This window comes from Pseudophryne corroboree, chromosome 3, assembly GCF_028390025.1.
Source record: "Pseudophryne corroboree isolate aPseCor3 chromosome 3, aPseCor3.hap2, whole genome shotgun sequence".
Taxonomy (NCBI): domain Eukaryota; kingdom Metazoa; phylum Chordata; class Amphibia; order Anura; family Myobatrachidae; genus Pseudophryne; species Pseudophryne corroboree.
In genome coordinates, this window is record NC_086446.1 from 12,454,648 (window position 1) to 12,479,024 (window position 24,377).

At 48.8% G+C, this 24,377-nt stretch overlaps 1 protein-coding gene across 2 annotated transcripts in view; it reads left to right on the top strand.

Moving 5' to 3' along the window:
• LOC135057000 (oocyte zinc finger protein XlCOF7.1-like) overlaps positions 1-21,801 on the top strand; it is an 83,702-nt gene extending 61,901 nt beyond the window's left edge. Inside the window, exon 7 of one of the 2 annotated variants that reach the window (XM_063962853.1) lies at positions 11,226-21,801. In XM_063962853.1, the coding sequence (XP_063818923.1) occupies positions 11,226-12,238 (1,013 nt within the window). In that variant the 3' untranslated portion in view covers positions 12,239-21,801. The remainder of the gene's footprint in view (positions 1-11,225) is intronic. The other variant, XM_063962854.1, reaches the window with a different exon arrangement.
• Positions 21,802-24,377: the final 2,576 nt, after the last annotated feature.

Below are 24,377 nucleotides of genomic sequence, written 5' to 3' on the forward strand. Positions count from 1 at the left end.
TGTGCCGTCTGTACCCCTCACCCGCACTACCGCTATACACTCCCTTATGTGCCATCTGTACCCCTCACCCACACTACCGCTATACACTCCCTTATGTGCCATCTATACCCCTCACCCGCACTACCGCTATACACTCCCTTATGTGCCGTCTGTACCCCTCACCCGCACTACCACTATACACTCCCTTATGTGCCGTCTGTACCTCTCACCCTCACTACCGCTATACACTCCCTTATGTGCCGTCTATACCCCTCACCCACACTACCGCTATACACCCCCTTATGTGCCATCTGTACCCCTCACCCGCACTACCGCTATACACTCCCTTATGTGCCATGTGTACCTCTCACCCTCACTACCGCTATACACTCCCTTATGTGCCGTCTGTACCTCTCACCCTCACTACCGCTATACACTCCCTTATGTGCCATCTGTACCCCTCACCTACACTACCGCTATACACTCCCTTATGTGCCATCTGTACCCCTCACCCACACTACCACTATACACTCCCTTATGTGCCGTCTGTACCCCTCACCCACACTACCGCTATACACCCCCTTATGTGCCGTCTGTACCCCTCACCCTCACTACCGCTATACACTCCCTTATGTGCCGTCTGTACCTCTCACCCTCACTACCGCTATACACTCCCTTATGTGCCGTCTATACCCCTCACCCACACTACCGCTATACACCCCCTTATGTGCCGTCTGTACCCCTCACCCACACTACCGCTATACACTCCCTTATGTGCCGTCTGTACCTCTCACCCTCACTACCGCTATACACTCCCTTATGTGCCGTATGTACCCCTCACCCGCACTACCGCTATACACTCCCTTATGTGCCGTCTGTACCCCTCACCCACACTAACGCTATACACTCCCTTATGTGCCGTCTGTACCCCTCACCCACACTACTGCTAAACACTCCTTTATATGCCATCTGTACCCCTCACCCGCACTACCTCTATACACTCCCTTATGTGCCATCTGTGCTCCTCACCCGCACTACCTCTATACACTCCCTTATGTGCCATCTGTGCTCCTCACCCGCACTACCGCTATACACTCCCTTATGTGCCGTCTGTACCCCTCACCCGCACTACCGCTATACACTCCCTTATGTGCCATCTGTACCCCTCACCCGCACTACCGCTATACACTCCCTTATGTGCCGTCTGTACCCCTCACCCGCACTACCGCTATACACTCCCTTATGTGCCATCTGTATCCCTCACCCACACTACCGCTATACACTCCCTTATGTGCCGTCTGTACCCCTCACCCGCACTACCGCTATACACTCCCTTATGTGCCGTCTGTACCTCTCACCCGCACTACCGATATACACTCCCTTATGTGCCATCTGTACCCCTCACCCGCACTACCGCTATACACTCCCTTATGTGCCGTCTATACTCCTCACCTGCACTACCGCTATACACTCCCTTATGTGCCGTCCGTACCCCTCACCCGCACTACCGCTATACACTCCCTTATGTGCCGTCTGTACCCCTCACCCACACTACCGCTATACACTCCCTTATGTGCCATCTGTGCTCCTCACCCGCACTACTGCTATACACTCCCTTATGTGCCGTATGTATCCCTCACCCGCACTACCGCTATACACTCCCTTATGTGCCGTATGTATCCCTCACCCGCACTACCGCTATACACTCCCTTATGTGCCATCTGTACCCCTCACCCACACTACCGCTATACACTCCCTTATGTGCCGTCTATACCCCTCACCCACACTACCGCTATACACTCCCTTATGTGCCGTATGTATCCCTCACCCGCACTACCGCTATACACCCCCTTATGTGCCGTCTATACCCCTCACCCACACTACCGCTATACACTCCCTTATGTGCCGTCTGTACCCCTCACCCACACTACCGCTATACACTCCCTTATGTGCCATCTGTGCTCCTCACCCGCACTACCGCTATACACTCCCTTATGTGCCATCTGTACCCCTCACCCGCACTACCGCTATACACTCCCTTATGTGCCGTCTGTACCCCTCACCCGCACTACCGCTATACACTCCCTTATGTGCCATCTGTACCCCTCACCCGCACTACCGCTATACACTCCCTTATGTGCCGTCTGTACCTCTCACCCACACTACCTCTATACACTCCCTTATGTGCCATCTGTACCCCTCACCCGCACTACCGCTATACACTCCCTTATGTGCCGTCTGCACCCCTCACCCACACTACCGCTATACACTCCCTTATGTGCCGTCTGTACCCCTCACCCTCATTACCGCTATACACTCCCTTATGTGCCGTCTGTACCCCTCACCCACACTACCGCTATACACTCCCTTATGTGCCGTCTGTACCCCTCACCCACACTACCGTTATACACTCCCTTATGTGCCGTCTGTACCCCTCACCCACACTGCTGCTATACACTCCCTTATGTGCCGTCTGTACCCCTCACCCACACTACCGCTATACACTCCCTTATGTGCCGTCTGTACCCCTCACCCGCACTACCGCTATACACTCCCTTATGTGCCGTCTGTACCCCTCACCCGCACTACCGCTATACACTCCCTTATGTGCCGTCTGTACCCCTCACCCGCACTACCGCTATACAGTCCCTTATGTGCCGTCTATACCCCTCACCCGCACTACCGCTATACACTCCCTTATGTGCCGTCTGTACCCCTCACCCGCACTACCGCTATACACTCCCTTATGTGCCGTCTGTACCTCTCACCGACACTACCGCTATACACTCCCTTATGTGCCGTCTGTACCCCTCACCCGCACTACCGCTATACACTCCCTTATGTGCCGTCTGTACCTCTCACCCGCACTACCGCTATACACTCCCTTATGTGCCGTCTGTACCCCTCACCCGCACTACCGCTATACACTCCCTTATGTGCCGTCTGTACCCCTCACCCGCACTACCGCTATACACTCCCTTATGTGCCGTCTGTACCCCTCACCCGCACTACCGCTATACACTCCCTTATGTGCCGTCTGTACCCCTCACCCGCACTACCGCTATACACTCCCTTATGTGCCATCTGTACCCCTCACCCACACTACCGCTATACAGTCCCTAATGTGCCGTCTATACCCCTCACCCGCACTACCGCTATACACTCCCTTATGTGCCGTCTGTACCCCTCACCCGCACTACCGCTATACACTCCCTTATGTGCCGTCTGTACCTCTCACCCACACTACCGCTATACACTCCCTTATGTGCCGTCTGTACCCCTCACCCACACTACCGCTATACACTCCCTTATGTGCCGTCTGTATCCCTCACCCACACTACCACTATACACTCCCTTATGTGCCGTCTGTACCCCTCACCCACACTACCACTATACACTCCCTTATGTGCCGTCTGTACCCCTCACCCACACTACCGCTATACACTCCCTTATGTGCCGTCTGTACCCCTCACCCGCACTACCACTATACACTCCCTTATGTGCCGTCTGTACCCCTCACCCGCACTACCACTATACACTCCCTTATGTGCCGTCTGTACCCCTCACCCACACTACCGCTATACAGTCCCTTATGTGCCGTCTATACCCCTCACCCGCACTACCGCTATACACTCCCTTATGTGCCGTCTGTATCCCTCACCCGCACTACCGCTATACACTCCCTTATGTGCCATCTGTACCCCTCACCCACACTACCGCTATACACTCCCTTATGTGCCATCTGTACCCCTCACCCGCACTACCGCTATACACTCCCTTATGTGCCGTCTGTACCCCTCACCCGCACTACCGCTATACACTCCCTTATGTGCCGTCTGTACCCCTCACCCTCACTACCGCTATACACTCCCTTATGTGCCATCTGTACCCCTCACCCACACTACCGCTATACACTCCCTTATGTGCCGTCTGTACCCCTCACCCGCACTACCGCTATATACCCCCTTATGTGCCGTCTGTACCTCTCACCCACACTACCGCTATACACTCCCTTATGTGCCGTCTGTACCCCTCACCCGCACTACCGCTATACACTCCCTTATGTGCCATCTATACCCCTCACCCGCACTACCGCTATACACTCCCTTATGTGCCGTCTGTACCCCTCACCCGCACTACCGCTATACACTCCCTTATGTGCCATCTGTACCCCTCACCCGCACTACCGCTATACACTCCCTTATGTGCCGTCTGTACCCCTCATCTGCACTACCGCTATACACTCCCTTATGTACCGTCTTTACCCCTCACCCACACTACCGCTATATACCCCCTTATGTGCCATCTGTACCCCTCACCCGCACTACCACTATACACCCCCTTATGTGCCATCTGTACCCCTCACCCGCACTACCGCTATACACTCCCTTATGTACCGTCTTTACCCCTCACCCACACTACCGCTATATACCCCCTTATGTGCCATCTATACCCCTCACCCGCACTACCGCTATACACTCCCTTATGTGCCGTCTGTACCCCTCACCCGCACTACCACTATACACCCCCTTATGTGCCATCTGTACCCCTCACCCGCACTACCGCTATACACTCCCTTATGTGCCATCTGTACCCCTCACCCGCACTACCACTATACACCCCCTTATGTGCCATCTGTACCCCTCACCCGCACTACCGCTATATACCCCCTTATGTGCCATCTGTACCCCTCACCCGCACTACCACTATACACCCCCTTATGTGCCATCTGTACCCCTCACCCGCACTACCGCTATATACCCCCTTATGTGCCGTCTGTACCCCTCACCCACACTACCGCTATACACTCCCTTATGTGCCATCTGTACCCCTCACCCACACTACCGCTATACACTCCCTTATGTGCCATCTGTACCCCTCACCACCGCTATACACTCCCTTATGTGCCATCTGTACCCCTCACCCACACTACCGCTATACACTCCCTTATGTGCCATCTGTACCCCTCACCCGCACTACCGCTATACACTCCCTTATTTGCCGTCTATACGCCTCACCCGCACTACCACTATACACTCCCTTATGTGCCATCTGTACCCCTCACCCACACTACCGCTATACACTCCCTTATGTGCCATCTGTACCCCTCACCCACACTACCGCTATACACTCCCTTATGTGCCATCTGTACCCCTCACCCGCACTACCGCTATACATTCCCTTATGTGCCATCTGTACCCCTCACCCGCACTACCGCTATACACTCCCTTATGTGCCGTCTGTACCCCTCACCAGCACTACCGCTATACACTCCCTTATGTGCCGTCTGTACCTCTCACCCGCACTACCACTATACACCCCCTTATGTGCCATCTGTACCCCTCACCCGCACTACCGCTATACACTCCATTATGTGCCGTCTGTACCCCTCACCCACACTACCGCTATACACTCCCTTATGTGCCGTCTATACCCCTCACCCACACTACCGCTATACACTCCCTTATTTGCCGTCTGTACCCCTCACCCGCACTACCGCTATACACCCCTTTATGTGCCGTCTGTATACCTCATGTTTGCTGTCATATGTGGGTGATGTGTTGTCTTTATATTTTAATACAAGAGCCATGTTTGTTATTTCTCTGACGTCCTAAGTGGATGCTGGGACTCCATAAGGACCATGGGGATTAGCGGCTCCGCAGGAGACTGGGCACAGCTAAAGAAAGCTTTAGGACTACCTGGTGTGCACTGGCTCCTCCCACTAAGACCCTCCTCCAGACCTCAGTTAGATTCTTGTGCCCGGCTGAGCTGGATGCACACTAGGGGCTCTCCTGAGCTCCTAGAAAGAAAGTATATTTAGGTTTTTTATTTTACAGTGAGATCTGCTGGCAACAGACTCACTGCAGCGAGGGACTAAGGGGAGAAGAAGCGAACCTACTTAACAGGTGGTAGTTTGGGCTTCTTAGGCTACTGGACACCATTAGCTCCAGAGGGATCGACCGCAGGACCCGACCTTGGTGTTCGTTCCCGGAGCCGCGCCGCCGTCCCACTTACAGAGCCAGAAGCATGAAGAGTCCAGAAAATCGGCGGCAGAAGACTTCGGTCTCCTCATGTACACCTCACACTCCGGCCACTGATGGGTGCAGGGCGCTGGGGGGGTGGGGGGGTGGGGGGGGGGGGCGCCCTGAGGGCAATATAAGACACCTTGGCTGGCAAATCATCACAATATATAGTCCCAGGGCTATATATGTGATAAAGTACCCCTGCCAGAATCCATAAAAAAGCGGGAGAAAAGTCAGCAAAAAAGGGGCGGAGCTATCTCCCTCAGCACACTGGCGCCATTTTCTCTTCACAGTGCATCTGGAAGAAAGCTCCCCAGGCTCTCCCCTGTAGTTTTCAGGCTCAAAGGGTTAAAAAGAGAGGGGGGGGGGCACTAAATTTAGGCGCAATATTGTATATACAAGCAGCTATTGGGGAAAATTCACTCAGTTATAGTGTTAATCTCCACATTATATAGCGCTCTGGTGTGTGCTGGTATACTCTCTCTCTGTCTCCCCAAAGGGCTTTGTGGGGTCCTGTCCTCAGTCAGAGCATTCCCTGTGTGTGTGCGGTGTGTCGGTACATGTTGGATGAGGAAGGTTACGTGGAGGCGGAGCAGAGGCCGACAAATGGGATGTCGCCCCCTGTGGGGCCGACACCTGAGTGGATGGATGGGTGGAAGATATTAACCGACAGTGTCAACTCCTTACATAAAAGGCTGGATGACGTAACAGGACAGACGGCTTCTCAGCCCGCGCCTGCCCAGGCGTCTCAAAGGCCATCAGGGGCTCAGAAAACGCCCGTTACCTTAGATGGCAGACACAGATGTCGACACGGAGTCTGACTCCAGTGTCGACGAGGTTGAGACATATACACAATCCACTAGGAACATCCGTTACATGATCTCAGCAATGAAAAATGTGTTACGCATTTCTGACATGAACCCAAGTACCACATAAAAGGGGTTTTATTTTTGGGGAGAAAAAGTAGCCAGTGTTTTGTTCCCCCATCAGATGAATGAATGAAGTGTGTGAAGAAGCGTGGGTTCCCCTGATAAGAAACTGGTAATTTCTAAAAAGTTACTGCTGGCGTACCCTTTCCCGCCAGAGGATAGGTCACGTTGGGAGATATCCCTTAGGGTGGATAAGGCGCTCACACGTTTGTCAAAAAAGGTGGCACTGCCGTCTTAGGATACGGCCACCTTGAAGGAGCCTGCTGATAAAAAGCAGGAGGCTATCCTGAAGTCTGTATATACACACTCAGGTATTATACTGAGACCTGCAATTGCCTCAGCATAAATAGTGCTGCTACAGCGTGGTCTGATACCCTGTCAGATAATATTAATACTCTAAGACAGGGATAATATTTTGCTAACATAGAGCATATTAAAGACGTCGTCTTATATATAAAGGATGCACAGAGGGATATTTGCCGGCTGGCATCCAGAATTAATGTAATGTCCATTCTGCCAGGAGGGTATTAGAAACCCGGCAGTGGACAGGTGATGCTGCCTGTAAAAGGCACATGGAGATTCTGCCTTATAAGGGTGAGGAATTGTTTGGGGATGGTCTCTGGGACCTCGTATCCACAGCAACAGCTGGGAAGAATTTTTTTTTACCTCAGATTTCCTCACAGCCTAAGAAAGCACCGTATTTTCAGGTACAGTCCTTTCGGCTTCAGAAGAGCAAGTGGGTCAAAGGCGCTTCCTTTCTGCACTTAGACAAGGGAAGAAGGAAAAAGCTGCACCAGTCAGCCACTTCCCAGAATCAAAAATCTTCCCCCGTTTCCTCTGAGTCCACCGCATGACGCTGGGGCTCCACAAGTGGAGACAGGCACGGTAGGGGCGCGTCTCGGGAACTTCAGGGACCAGTGGGCTTGCCCACAGGTGGATCCCTAGGTTCTGCAAATAGTATCACAGGGATACTGGCTGGAGTTCGAGGCGACTCCCCCTCGCCGTTACCTCACATCAGTCTTGCCTGCTGCCTCGGAGAAAGGTAGTACGGGCGGCAATTCACAAGCTGTACTTCCAGCAGGTGAAATCAAGGTACCCCTCCTTCAACAAGGTGGGGGTTACTATTCCAAAATGTTGTGGTATCGAAACCAGACGGTTCGGTGAGACCCATTCTAAAATTAAAAGCCTTGAACACTTATATACGAAGGTTCAAGTTCAAAATGGAATCGCTCAGGGCGATTATTGCAAGCCTGGAGAATTTCAGGGTATCACTGGACATCAAGGATGCTTACCTGCATGTCCTTATTTACCCTCTTCACCAGGAGTACCTCAAAATTGTGGTACAGGATTGTCATTACCAATTTCAGACGTTGCCGTTGGTCTGTCCCCAGCACCGAGGGTATTTACCAAGGTAATGGCCGAAATAATTATCCCGTACTTGGATGATCTCCTTATAAAGGCGAGGTCCAGGGAGCAGTTGTTCGTCGGAGTAACACTATCTCGGGAAGTGCTACAACAGCACGGCAGGTTTCTGAATATTCTAAAGTCGCAGCTGGTTCCTACGATGCGTCTACTGTTCCTGGGTATGGTTCTGGACACAGAACAGAATAAAAAGGGTTTCTCCTGGAGGAGAAGTCCAAGGAGTTGTCGTCTCTAGATATAGACCTCCTAATACAGATACAGGTGTCGGTGCATCAATGCACGCGAGCCCTGGGAAAGATGGTAGCTTCTTACGAAGAAATTCCATTCGCCAGGTTCCAGTGGGATCTGTGGGACAAGTGGTCCGGGTCGCATCTTCAGATGCATCGGCGGATAACCCTGTCTCCAAGGGCCAGGGTGTCGCTGTTGTGGTGGCTGCAGAGTGCGCAGATTCGGCATACAGGACTGGGTCCTGGTAACCACGGATGCCAGCCTTCGAGGCTGGGGGGCAGTCACACAGGGAAGAAACTTCCAAGGCTATGGAAAAGTCAGGAGACTTCCCTACACATGAATATTCTGGAACTAAGGGCCATTTACAATGCCCTGAGTCAGGCTAGACCCCTGCTTCAACACCGGCCGGTGCTGATCCAGTCAGACAACATCACGGCGGTCGCTCATGTAAACCGACAGGGCGGCACAAGAAGCAGGATGGCGATGGCAGAAGCCACAAGGATGCTCCGATGGTCGGAAAATCATGTGTTAGCACTGTCAGCAGTGTTCATTCCCGGAGTGGACAACTGAGAAGCAGACTTTCTCAGAAGACATGACCTCCACCCGGGAGAGTGGGGACTTCATCCAGAAGTCTTCCAAATGATTGTACACCGTTGGGAAAGGCCACAGGTGGACATAATGGCGTTACGCCTCAACAAACAGCTACAAACATATTGCGCCAGGTCAAGGGACCCTCAGGCAATAGCTGTGGACGCTCTGGTAACACCGTGGATGTACTAAGTGGTGTATGTGTTTCCCTTCTCTGCCTCTCTTACCCAGGGTAATGAGAATAATAAGAAGGAGAGGAGTAAGAACTATACTCATTGTTCCGGGTTGGCTAAAAAGAGCTTGGTACCCAGAACTCCAAGAAATTATCTCAGAGGACCCATGGCCTCTGCCGCTCAGACAGGACCTGCTGCAGCAGGGGGCCTGTCTGTTCCAAGACGTACCACGGCTGCGTTTGACGGCCTGGCGGTTGAACGCCGGATCCTGAAGGAAAAGGGCATTCCAGAGGAAGTTATCCTTACGCTATTTAAAGCTAGGACAGAAGTGAACGCAAACCATTATCACCGCATATGGCGGAAATATGTTGCGTGCTGTGAGGCCAGGAAGGCCCCAAAGGAGAAATTTCAGCTAGGTCGATTTCTGCACTTCCTACAGTCAGAGGTAACTATGGGCCTAAAATTGGGTTCCATTAAGGTCCAGATTTTGGCTCTATCGATTTTCTTCCAAAATAGAACTGGCTTCACTGCCGGAAGTTCAGACTTTTGTTAAGGGAGTGCTGCATAGTCAGCCCCCGTTTGTGCCTCAAGTGGCACCGTGAGATCTCAACGTGGTGTTGGATTTCCTGAAGTCGCATTGGGTTGAGCCACTTAAATCCGTGGAGATACAATACCTCACGTGGAAAGTGGTCATGCTGTGGGCCTTGGCGTCGGCCGCGCGTGTACAAAAGCCCTTATCTGTATTTTATATGGCTAAGGCGGAATTGAGGACTCGTTCCCAATTCCTTCCTAAGGTGGTATCAGTTTTTCATGTGAACCAACCTGTTGTGGTGCCTGCGGCTACTTGGGACTTGGAGGATTCCAAGTTACTGGACGTAGTCAGGGCCCTGAAAAGTATAGGTTTCCAGGACGGCTGGAGTCAGGAAAACTGACTCGCTATTTATCCTGTATGCACCCAACAAGCTGGGTGCTCCTGCTTCTAAGCAGACTATTGCTCGCTGGATCTGTAGCACGATTCAACTTGCACATGCTGCGGCTGGACTGCCGCACCCTAAATCTGTAAAAGCCCATTCCACGAGGAAAGGGGCTCTTCTTGGACGGCTGCCCGAGGGGTCTTGGCTTTACAACTTTTGCCGAGCTGTTACTTGGTCGGGTTCAAACACTTTTGCAAGAGTCTACAAGTTTGATATCCTGGCTGAGGAGGACCTAGCGGTTGCTCATTCGGGGCTGCAGAGTCATCCGCACTCTCCCGCCCGTTTGGGAGCTTTGGTATAATCCCCATGGTCCTTACGGAGTCCCAGCATCCACTTAGGACGTCAGAGAAAATAAGATTTTACTCACCGGTAAATCTATTTCTCGTAGTCCGTAGTGGATGCTGGGCGCCCATCCCAAGTGCGGATTGTCTGCAATACTTTTTTATAGTTATTGCCTAACTAAAGGGTTATTGTTGAGCCATCTGTTGAGAGGCTCAGTTATAGTTCATACTGTTAACTGGGTATAGTATCACGAGTTATTCGGTGTGAATGGTGTGGCTGGTATGAGTCTTACCCGGGATTCAAAAATCCTTCCTTATTGTGTCAGCTCTTCCGGGCACAGTATCCTAACTGAGGTCTGGAGGAGGGTCTTAGTGGGAGGAGCCAGTGCACACCAGGTAGTCCTAAAGCTTTCTTTAGCTGTGCCCAGTCTCCTGCGGAGCCGCTAATCCCCATGGTCCTTACGGAGTCCCAGCATCCACTACGGACTACGAGAAATAGATTTACCGGTGAGTAAAATCTTATTTTTGAAAATGTATCATATATATAAGCTGGAAAAATAAATAAAACCACTATGCAATGTATGAAGATTTGTTCCTAGTTACACACATATTTCTTTTTTACTTCCAGCAGATGGAGGCACAAGCAGGAATACCCCAGAGGGAGATCACATATTGTCTCCACATTGTAAAATAGAAGATAACATCACTCAGGATTCTCCAGGAGACAATCCCGTTACTCTATATATACATCCAGTACCTCACAGTGCAGATATAACATCTGATCCCTCTAATCATGAGGGATGTTCTACTGATATCTCCAGTAATACTGCACACAGTACAGCTCACAGAGGTGATAAAAAAATTATCTGTTCTGAGTGTGGGAAATGTTTTACAAGGAAATCATCTCTTAATATACATCAGAGAATTCACACAGGTGAGGCACCATTTCCATGTTCTGAGTGTGGGAAATGTTTTACAAGGAAAGCATATCTTATTATACATCAGAGAAGTCACACAGGTGAGACACCATTTACATGTCCTGATTGTGGGAAATGTTTTACATGTAAAATGTATCTTGTTATACATCAGAGAGGTCACACAGGAGAGAAGCCATTTCCATGCTCCGAGTGTGGGAAATGTTTTACACAGAAATCAAATCTTGTTACACATCGGAGGAGTCACACAGTTGGGAGACCATTTCCATGCTCTGAGTGTGGGAAATGTTTTACACAGAAATCAGATCTTGTTACACATCAACGAAGTCACACAGTTGAGAGACCATTTCCATGCTCTGAGTGTGGGAAATGTTTTACACAGAAATCACGTCTTGTTACACATCAGAGAAGTCACACAGGTGAGAGGCCATTTCCATGTCCTGAGTGTGGGAAATGCTTTACATGTAAAACGTATCTTGTTTCACATCAGAAAAGTCACACAGGAGAGAAGCCATTTCCATGTTCCGAGTGTGGGAAATGTTTTACACAGAAATCAAATCTTCTTTCACATCAGAGGAGTCACACAGTTGAGAGACCATTTCCATGCTCTGAGTGTGGGAAATGTTTTACACGGAACTCACATCTTCTTAGACATCAGAGAAGTCACACAGTTGAGAGACAATTTCCATGCACTGAGTCTGGGTAATGTTTTACAAACAGAGCCGCTCTTGTAGACTTTAAAAAAAAAATAGGATTTTAATTACCTACCGGTAAATCCTTTTCTCGTAGTCCGTAGAGGATGCTGGGGTCCATTTTAGTACCATGGGGTATAGACGGGTCCTTTGAGAGCCACTGGCACTTTAAGAGTTTAATAGTGTGGGCTGGGTCCTCCCTCTATGCCCCTCATACCAGACTCAGTCTAGAAACTGTGCCCGAGGAGACGGACATACTTCGAGAGAAGGAAATACACAGATAGTGGTGAGATTCACACCAGCTCACACACAACAAAAGGAAAGCCAAGCTAACCAACTGGAAACGATTCAGCAACGGCTGAACAACAATACTTAACCAAGTAACAATTGAGAAAAACTAAGCACTGGGCGGGTGCCCAGCACCCTCTATGGACTACGAGAAAAGGATTTACCGGTAGGTAATTAAAATACTATTTTCTCTTACGTCCTAGAGGATACTGAGGTCCATTTTAGTACCATGGGGATGTACCAAAGCTCCCAAACCGGGAGCTTTGGTACATCCCCAATAGGCCCAAAGGAGGGACTATAATACCTGTACCTTTTAACCATGTTGTTTTGTGTTTAGTGTGTCTATATATCGCCTTTTAATATAGGAGTTTGTATATTCCAATCTTATAGTTGTATTCAATAAAAGTTACGTTTTATCATTTATTTGATCCGGTTTGGGTATTAATTGTGCACACTTTTTGAGTGCCCCACCATAGGAGAGTCCTTTTGCCTTCCCTTGGATATTTATTGTAGATGTACCAAAGCTCCCAGTACGGGAGGGAGAGTGCGGAGGTTCCTGCAGAACAGATAGACCAAACTTTAGGTCCTCAAGAGGCCAAAAGTATCGAACTTGTAGAACTTAGCAAATGATTTCGAACCTGACCAAGTAGCTGCTCGTCAAAGCTGCAAAGCCGAGACACCCAGGAAGAACCCACTTTACGGGTAGAGTGGGCCTTGACAGATTTTGGACACGGCCAGCCTGCTGGAGAATAAACCATGCTGGATAGTAAACCTGATCCAGCAAGAAATCGTCTGCTTAGAAGCAGGACACCCAATCTTGTTGGGATCATAAAGGACAAACAAAGCATCCGACTTTCTGTGACGAGAAGTTCTCTTCACATAAATCTTCAAAGCCCTCACAACATCCAAGGACTTTGAGGCGATTGAGGAGTCGGTAGCCACTGGCACCACAATAGGTTGGTTGATATGAAAAGCTGATACAACCTTTGGAAGAAATTGCTGACGCGTTCTGTGCTCAGCCCTATCTTCATGGAAAATCAAGTAGGGGCTCTTGCAGGACAATGCCCCCAATTCTGACAAACACCTAGCAGATGCCAACGCCAACAGTGTGACCGCCTTCCAAGTAAGAAACTTGACATCAACCTCCTGTAAAGGCTCAAACCAATCCAATTGCAGGAACTGCAGCACCACATTAAGATCCCAAGGTGCCATAGGAGGCACAAAAGGCGGTTGGATGTGCAAAACCTCTTTCAAGAAAGTCTGAACCTCAGGGAGAGCAGACAGTTGTTTCTAGACGAAAATGGACAAGGCCTAAATCTGGACTTTTATGGAGCCCAAGCGTAGGCCCACATCCACACCTGCTTGCAGAAAAAGGAGAAACCGTCCTAGTTGAAACTCCACAGTAGGAAATTTATTGGAGTCACACCAAGACACTTACTTTTTCCAAATCTGATGATAATGTTTGGACGTAACTCCCTTCCTGGACTGTATCAGGGTAGGAATGACTTTTGTTGGAATCCCCTTTCCGAGCTAAAATGTGGCGTTCAACCTCCATGCCGTCAAACGTAGCCGCTGTAAGTCTTGATAAGCGAACGACCCTTGTTGAAGTAGGTCCTCGCGAAGAGGAAGAGGCCTCAAATACCCCTGGAGCAATTCCAGCAGATCCGCGTACCAAGTCCTTCTCGGCCAGTCTGGAGCAATGAGGATCGCCTGAACTCTTGTTCTTTTTATTAGTTTGAGAATCATTGGGATGAGTGAAAGTGGAGAGAACACATACACTGAGTGGGACACCCACGGAGTCACCAGTGCATCCACCGCCATTGCTTGTGGGTCTCTCAACCTGAAACAGTACCTCTGAAGCTTCTTTTTGAGGCGGGAGGCCATCATGTCTATCTGAGGTACGTCCATTAACTTGTTCCCTCTGTGAACACCTCCGGGTGGAGGCCCCATTCTCCTGGATGGAGATCGTGTCTGCTGAGGAATTTCGCTTCCCAGTTGTCCACTCCCGGAATGAAGATTGCTGACAGTGCCACCGCGTGCTTTTCTGCCCCGAGGAGGATTCTTGTTACCTCTGACATTGCCGCTCTGCTCTTCATTCCGCCCTGTCGGTTTATGTAGGACACCGCTGTTACATTGTCCGACTGAACGTGAATGGCCTGATCTTGCATAAGATGTGCCGCTTGTAGAAGGCCGTTGTAGAATGTTTATTGGAAGGATGGATTCCAGACTTGACCACTTTCCTTGGAAGTTTTCCCCTTGGGTGAATGCTCCCCCACCTCTGAGACTTGCATCCGTGGATCCTATTCTGAATCCCGAACCTGCGGCCCTCGAGAAGGTGAGAAGTTTACAGCCACCAGAGAGTGAAATTCTGGCTGTCGGCGAGAGGTGTATCCGCTGGTACATGTGAAGATGATGAGATCCTGACCATTTGTCCAGGAGATCCAGTTGAAAGGGTCTTGGATGAAATCTTCTGTACTGAAGAGCCTCGTAGGAGGCAACCATCTTCCCCAGAAGGTGAATGCACTGATGAACCCGGGCAGGCTTCATGACATCCCGGACCATTGATTGGATCACCAACGCTTTCTCCACCGGTAGAAACACCCTCTGCACATCCGTGTCGAGAGTCATTCCCAGGAAGGACAGTCTCCTTGTCAGTTCCAAATGTGACTTTGGAAGGTTCAGGATCCACCCATGATCCTGGAGTAGTCGAGTTGAGAGAGCAATGCACTGCAACAGCTTCTCCCTGGAAGATGCTTTTATCAGCAGATTGTCCAGATATGGAATTATGTTCACTCCCTGTTTGCGGAGGAGTGGCATAATGTCTGCCATGACCTTGGTGAACACCCTCTGTGCTGTTGAGAGGCCAAATGATAGTGACAATCCAGCAGCGCAAATCTCAGATAAGCCTGGTGAGGCGGCCAGATCAGAACATGAAGGTACGCATCCTTGATATCCAGGGATACCAGAAATTCCCCCTCCTCCAGACCTGAGATCACCGCTCTCAGAGACTCCATCTTGAATTTGAATTCCCTCAAGTAGGGGTTCAATGACTTTAGGTTTAATATCGGTCTTACCGAACCGTCAGGTTTCGGTACCACAAACAGGTTTGAGTAGTAACCCCTGTTTTTTAGGTGAGGTGGAACTGGAACAATGACATTTGTTTGAACCAATTTTTTAATGGCTTTCTGTAGGATAGCACTTTCTATCAGCAAAGCTGGTAAGCCTGATTTGAAGAATCTGTGAGGTGGGAGCACTTGAAACTCCAGTCTGTACCCATGTTACAATCCTGAGCACTCATGTTTTGTTAGTTATTGTTATGATTTACCTTTGCTTCAGTTTGTGGAACTACAGGTCACAGCTAGCTCCTGCATAGTTGTCTCCCAGTGCCTCAGCTCCTGCACTCAGCAACTGACTTCACAGGTGTCTGGATTCTGTAATTACAGCTCGTTACCTGAAAACTACTATTCAGCTTGTCAGCCTGCACTGCAGCTGCATGTTATATCAATTACTGGGGGCCTGTCTGGTGTTCACAGCTGATTGGTCCAGCCTGTTCTTTTAAGCCTCTCAATCCCAAGAGGCTTTGCCAGTTATAGCTACTCCATGCGATGTTCTGCTCTCTGTTCATATGTCCAGTGGGTTTTGCCTTGTTCCTGCATTGAATTCCAGCTTCACCATCTTGCCGACGACCTTAGTCTGCCGACTGTCTCCAAGTGTCTGCACCCCAGTCCGTCCGTGTGCCGCTACCTCCTGTGTCTCTCCTAGAATTCCTGCTGCTTTTCCATCTCCACGGCCCCAGTGTACCATCTAGCCGTGTGCACCCTGCCACCTTTTCCAGTTCCTGTTTGTTCCTGCGTATCCCTGTGGTTTGTCATATACAACACCTCTACCATAACTCTAGTCCAGTTCAGGTATCAAATAACCCAAACAGGGGGCCGCGACCTGCATGTCGGGAGCCGCGAAGCCCATATCCCCTTGCGAGGTTCCCTGGTGAAAACCTCCCGGCGTGTTAGACTCCGTGCCTCTGTTCTGGGTAACGTCAACCACTTGGTACCTGATCCCAAATTCCAGATTCTGCACCAGTTCCTGACAACCCATGGACAACAATCTCGTTTACCCAGCGGTCTAGGTATGATGACTCCCATATATGAATGAAATCCTTTAGTCTTGCCCCCACCTGTCCTACCTCCAGGCTGGGAGGTCCACCGTCATGCTGAAGACTTAGAGGAAGCAGAACCTGGCTTCTGTTCCTGAGAACCTGTTGGTGCAGGTTTTCTGGATTTACCCCGACCACCTCTAAAGAAAGTGGAAGGGGGTTTGGACTTTTGCGGTCCGAAAGGACTGCATTGTAGACGTAGGATAAGATTTCCTAGCCGCTGGTGCTGCTGAGGGGGAAGAAAGGTTGACTTACCTGCAGTTGCCGTGGAGATCCACGCATCCAATGCGTCCCCAAACAGAGCCTGACCTGCAAAGGGTAGGTTCTCCACACTTTTCTTGGATTCTGCATCCGCAGACCATTTGCGTAGCCAGAGTCCTCTGCGTGCCGAGACTGACATGGAAGTAGCCCTTGCATTCAGCATGCCAAGATCTTTCATGGCCTCTACCATGAAACCTGCAGAATCCTGTATGTGACTCAAAAACAATTCAATGTCACTCCTATCCATAGTATCTAAGTCCTCTAGCAACGTGCCTGACCATTTTACTATGGCCTTAGAAATCCATGCACAAGCAGTATTGGGCCTTAAAGCTGTGCCTGTAGCTGTGTATAGTGATTTGAGCGTAGTCTCAATCTTGCGGTCAGCCGTCTCTTTTAAAGCGGTTGAACCAGGGACAGGTAAAACCACCTTTATTGACAACCTAGATACAGAAGCGTCTACTATAGGGGGGTTTTCCCACTTTTTTTCTGTCCTCTTCAGGAAAAGGGAAAGCAATGAGAACCCTTTTTGGGATCTGGAATTTTTTCTTTGGGTTTTCCCAGGGTTTTTCAAACAAAGAGTTTAACTCCTTAGAAGCCGGGAAGGTAAGTGAGGATTTCTTACTTTCTGTAAAATAAGACTCCTCTACCTGCTCAGGTATGTTCTCCGAAATATGTAAAAAAATCCCTAATGGCTTCAATCATTAGTTGCACCTCCTTAGCAAGTGATGCATCACCCCCCCACCCCGCAAATCTCCATCACCGGCCCCTGTATCAGGGTCTGTATCAGTGTCAACGTGCATTATCTGGGCAAGTGTACGTTTTTGTGGGTATGTAGGGGGGTCTTAGATGCAGCAGTGGGGGCTGAGTATGTCAAACCCTCCACAGATTTTGTCAAAAACTGCGTCTCTTTCTCAGTATGCGACATTCTTGTTGAGATCTGGGATATCATTCCCCTCAAAGACTCCACCCATGGGGGTTCAGATTCAGAGGGCAGGGAAAGCACATTGCAGTCCTGAGTATATAGAATAAACTCTTCCGGAGAAGATACACACTCTGCAGCACAGGACACAGAGTTCTTAGACATGGTAACGTGAGATATACACACACACACACACACACAGGAAAATGTCAGACACTGTTTGCCCCAGAGTACCTTCAGAGTGTCACAGAGTATAAGGAGCCAATCACACAGCGCCCCAATAGGCAGTTATTATGATAAGAGCCTCAGCGCTGACTAACTAACCTTAATAGGGTAGTTAGCACAGTTATCACACTCTGGAGTTATGTGGGGGGCAGCGCTCCCTGTCAGCGTCTCTTGCTTTGAACTGCAGGGAGAAAATGGCGCTGGTGAGTGCTGGAATTCGCTCTGAGAGGAAGCCCTGCCCCTTGCAATGGCGTGCGGATTCCCGCACTAAGTTGTTTATACTGGCCTGAGGTGTTTGTTGCTAACAGCAGGGATTAGCCCCTGTTAGCGAAGTGACCAGTTTAGGGTGAATTGCGCTGGCCCAGGACGCCCCTCAAGCGCTTACACAGTGTGTCTGCTGAGCCTGCCGGAGCGCAGCCTATCAGAGCTGCGCTCCCACCCTTGTGCCGCCATTCCCGCTGGTGACCCGCTGTACTCACCACTCTTCTTTCTTCTGGCTCTGTTAGGGGGTAGCGGCCGTGCTGTGGGAGTGAGCGGTCGCCTCGTGGGCTTGCGATCAGCACCCTCAGGAGCTCAGTGTCCTGTCAGCGGAGATAGAGAACCATTAACTTCTAGAGTTGGTTCCTTCTCCCCCCCCTAAGTCCCACGAAACAGGGAGGCTGTTGCCAGCAGCCTGCCTGTACCTAACATAACTCAGAAAATAATAAATACAGAAAAAAGAAGGACCTGTGGCGGTACTTGATATCTAGGAGGGATTGGAGGGAGCGCAGACCACACCCCCATCTCAGAAAATAATAAAACTAGAAAAACTCCCAAGAGCTCCCCTAGCTGTGACCAGCTCCTCCGGGCACATTTTCTAAACTGAGTCTAGTAGGAGGGGGCATAGAGGGAGGAGCCAGCCCACACTATTAAACTCTTAAAGTGCCCATGGCTCCCAAAGGACTCATCTATACCCCATGGTACTAAAATGGACCCCAGCATCCTCTTAGACGTAAGAGAAATATATAAAAGATGAGATGAATTCAATACACTCCCTTAGGTGACGTCTGTACCCCGCACCCACATTACTGCCATAAAACGGAATACTACTCTGTAAGGTTCAATTTACCCTGTAAATCTCAATGCCCGACTGAACCTAAGAATCCCATCTCTGTTCCACAGTTCACAGGGTCATAGAGGCAGCCCGGGGAAATTGTGGGTTCTACATAAAAAAAAACATTATTTTGTAAACCTGTTTTAACAACCCAACATGGGCGTCATAGCAGGGGAAAGTCAGGGAGCTATCGGAATGGCGACCGAGGCCCAGTCTATAGTGGAGCTTTGTATCAGCTCAGCTGGGCAAGACCAAGTCAGAATTCTGTGTCTTGTGAGGTGATTATTTTTCTGTTTTTTTATTTTATTTTACATATATATTTTGGGAAGTTGGTTATATGCATGTACTGTACATTTATATATATTGGAACCGTTTTTATTCTCGCTGTATGTGAAGTCTTTGCTCATTGTAGTAAAAGTAAAGCCGTACGAGGCCTAACACCCTGCAGAGCCTACACTGAGATGTGACTAACGCTATATGTGAGGTAAATCATGAGGGGCCTGAGCATGGGGTAATTATCAGACATAGGAATCTCCTGAGTGACAGCTGTATGGGGGATGAGGAACGTTGCCAGAAATAGATGCCAAACGGGTGAAGCATTATGGGATATCGGGATATGAAGTGATTGGCTAAACATGGTGACATCACTGCGGGTATAACATGTAAATGAGAGAGTGACATCACTGTGGGTATAACATGTAAATGAGAGAGTGACATCACTGCGGGTATAACATGGAAATGAGAGAGTGACATCACTGCGGGTATAACATGTAAATGAGAGAGTGACATCACTGCTATAACATGTAAATGAGAGAGTGACATCACTGTGGGTATAACATGTAAATGAGAGAGTGACATCACTGCGGGTATAACATGTAAATGAGAGAGTGACATCACTGCGGGTATAACATGTAAATGAGAGAGTGACATCACTGCGGGTATAACATGTAAATGAGAGAGTGACATCACTGCGGGGCATAACATGTAAATGAGAGTGTGACATCACTGTGGGTATAACATGTAAATGAGAGAGTGACATCACTGCGGGTGTAACATGTAAATGAGAGAGTGACATCACTGCAGGTGTAACATGTAAATGAGAGAGTGACATCACTGTGGGTATAACATGTAAATGAGAGAGTGACATCACTGTGGGTATACCATGTAAATGAGAGAGTGACATCACCGTGGGTATAACATGTAAATGAGAGAGTGACATCACCGTGGGTATAACATGTAAATGAGAGAGTGACATCACTGCGGGTATAACATGTAAATGAGAGAGTGACATCACTGCGGGTATAACATGTAAATGAGAGAGTGACATCACTGCAGGTGTAACATGTAAATGAGAGAGTGACATCATTGTGGTTATAATATCTAAATGAGAGAGTGACATCACTGTGGGTATAACATGTAAATGAGAGAGTGACATCACTGCAGGTATAACATGTAAATGAGAGTGACATCACTGTGGGTATAACATGTAAATGAGAGAGTGACATCACTGTGGGTATACCATGTAAATGAGAGAGTGACATCACCGCAGGTATAACATGTAAATGAGAGAGTGACATCACTGTGGGTATAACATGTAAATGAGAGAGTGACATCACTGCAGGTATAACATGTAAATGAGAGAGTGACATCACTGCAGGTATAACATGTAAATGAGAGAGTGACATCACTGCAGGTATAACATGTAAATGAGAGAGTGACATCACTGTGGGTATAACATGTAAATGAGAGAGTGACATCACTGCAGGTATAACATGTAAATGAGAGAGTGACATCACTGTGGGTATAACATGTAAATGAGACAGTGACATCACTGTGGGTATAACATGGAAATGAGAGAGTGACATCACCGTGGGTATAACATGTAAATGAGAGAGTGACATCACCGTGGGTATAACATGTAAATGAGAGAGTGACATCACTGCGGGTATAACATGTAAATGAGAGAGTGACATCACTGCGGGTATAACATGTAAATGAGAGAGTGACATCACTGCAGGTGTAACATGTAAATGAGAGAGTGACATCACTGTGGGTATAACATGTAAATGAGGGAGTGACATCACTGCAGGTATAACATGTAATTGAGAGAGTGACATCACTGCGGGTATAACATGTAAATGAGAGAGTGACATCACTGCGGATATAACACTTCATTAGCTGTAGAGTGTATGGAGTCATGCAGCCTGGAAATTCCTTTGCTGTAAACTCTACCTGGAGGCCACTTGACTTACATCACTGACATATTACTTATGCAATGATACTCAGTCCAGTCATAGCCTATGGACAGCTTTGTTATTGGATAAGGAACCAAGGCCACAGAAAGATGGCGCCATAGACTAGCACTGATAGAGGAATATTTTCTCTCTCCTACCCAGGGACTGAACTTATAGGCAGAGACTTTACCACATGTAGGGTAACCCGGGATCTAGGTGATAGACCATCCACGGGTGCAGGAGAGATAGAAGCAAAGGGACAATTGCTTGTATACTAACGCTATGTAATGTGACACTAGTGTTGAGTTAAACAAGCCGATAGGCGCATAGGATAGAGGGCGTCAAGGCAAACAGTTTCAATTGCTGGACACCTGAGGGAATACAAATGACTGTGTATTACCAAGATAGTTTATATATATATATATATATATATATATATATATATATATATAAACTAACAGAAAGCAAGTTCAGGCGGCACTCCACGGATTTTCAAGACAAATGAGACAGCTACACAAGCTTAATTGTCAACGTTTCAGGTGCTATTTAATCACACCTTTCGTATCCTGACGAAAGGTGTGATTAAATAGCACCTGAAACGTTGACAATTAAGCTTGTGTAGCTGTCTCATTTGTCTTGAAAATCCGTGGAGTGCCGCCTGAACTTGCTTTCTGCATCTGCTCTGTTTGGACCGTGGGAGGGCACCCAGGTATTTAACAAGGTGTTTGGAGTGCCGGTCATATGGGATTTTATATATATATATATATATATATATATATATATATATATACATAATCTATATCTGAGCTGGATAGTGGAGGACTTTGTCAAGTAATAAAGTGTTAGTGGTGCGTCTAAAAGAGAAAGAGAGAGAGAATTTTGCCAGGAGCCGCATCATCTGGAACCAAGCTGCCGAGCAACTGGGAACAGCTGCGTTGGATATTGGTGGTGGAGCTGAGAGTCTGAGAAGCCGCTATTATACTAGTGCAACTTGTGTCCGCTTTATAATGGAACTTGAAGGGGAAGGGCCCCAACAGTGCATAAACTACATAAGAGTACCCGGGTCACTCCAACACATGGTATTGTTATTGAGTTTTTTATATTGCATGCAAGCTTTAATGTATAGTCCGGAGGGTAGGATTAGTGGGATATAAATATATACATGTGTGTGTGTGGGGTTGTATATGCAGCAGGTAACACGCTGAAGTCACTGCATATATAGTGCATGTTGTTGTTACAATAAAAAGTGTTCTACCTACCCCTTGTTTGGTTGGTTTCAACAAAGGATCCGGAGGACATACTGTAATATAACAGAGATTCAATCCGATTCACCGTCCACCCCATGTGTCTCCCAGCAACACCATGGTCTTCTCCCCTGCCTCTCTCATCACACCATCTCCCTTCTGACTCTCTCAGCCACACCATCATATCCCGCCTGCGTCTCTCAGCCATCGTCATTTAACTCATGCTACTCTCAGCCTGCCCCCTTTATATCTGTATTTCTCAGCCTGCTATCCCCCCATTCACTCTGTCACTCAAGCTGCCCCCCCCATTCACTCTGTGTCTCTCAGCCTGCCCCCCCTTTCTCTTACGTCCTAGAGGATGCTGGGGACTCCGTAAGGACCATGGGGTATAGACGGGCTCCGCAGGAGACATGGGCACTATAAAGAACTTTAGATGGGTGTGCACTGGATCCTCCCTCTATGCCCCTCCTCCAGACCTCAGTTAGATCCTGTGCCCAGAGGAGACTGGGTGCACTACAGGGGAGCTCTCCTGAGTTTCTCTGAAAAAGAATTTTGTTAGGTTTTTTATTTTCAGGGAGCACTGCTGGCAACAAGCTCCCTGCATCGTGGGACTGAGGAGAGAGAAGCAGACCTACTTAACTGATAGGCTCTGCTTCTTAGGCTACCGGGACCGCGCCGCCGTCCTCCTCACAGAGCCGGAAGATAGAAGCCGGGGGAGTATTAGAAGAAAGAAGACTTCAAAGGTGACAGAAGACTTCAGTTCTTCTCTGAGGTAACGTGCAGTGGTAACGCTGCGCGCCATTGCTACCACACACAACACACACTGCAGGCACTGATGGGCGCAGGGGGGGGTACCCTGGGCAGCAATAATAATCCCCTAGGACTGGCTAATAAATTATATAGGCTGCGGAGGCAGTAGATTATACAATCCCCCGCCAGTATTGAAAATTTGAGCGGGACCGAAGCCCACCGCTGAGGGGCGGAGCTTGATCCCGCAGCACTAACCAGCGCCATTTTCTCCACAGCACTGTAGAGAAGCTGGTTTCCCGGACTCTCCCCTGCTGAACACGGTGACAGAGGGCAAAAAGAGGGGGGGACACTTATAATTGGCGCAGTGAGTGTATATTGATATATATAAAAGCGCTGTTATCTGGGAATTTTATTTCCAGTGTCAGTTGGCGCTGGGTGTGTGCTGGCATACTCTATCTCTCCAAGGGGCCTTATTGGGGAACTGTCTCCATATACATATATCCCTGTGTGTGTGGGGGTGTCGGTACGCATGTGTCGGCATGTCTGAAGCGAAAGGCTCATCTAAAGAGGAGGTGGAGCAGATGATTGTGGTGTCTCCGTCGGCAATGCCGACACCTGATTGGTTGGATATGTGGAATGTTTTAAATGCAAATGTGACTATTACATAAGAGATTGGACAAAGCAGAGTCCAGGGATAATACAGGGAGTCAATCAATGGCTTTGACGGTGTCACAGGGCCCTTCAGGGTCTCAAAAATGTCCCCTATCCCAAATAGCAGACACTGATACCGACACGGATTCTGACTCCAGTGTCGACTACGATGATGCGAGGTTACACCCAAGGGTGGCCAAAAGTATTCATTATATGATTATTGCAATAAAAGATGTTTTGCATATCACTGATGACCCCTCTGTCCCTGACACAAGGGTGCGCATGTATAGGGAAAAGAAACCTGAGGTAACATTTCCCCCATCTCATGAGCTGAA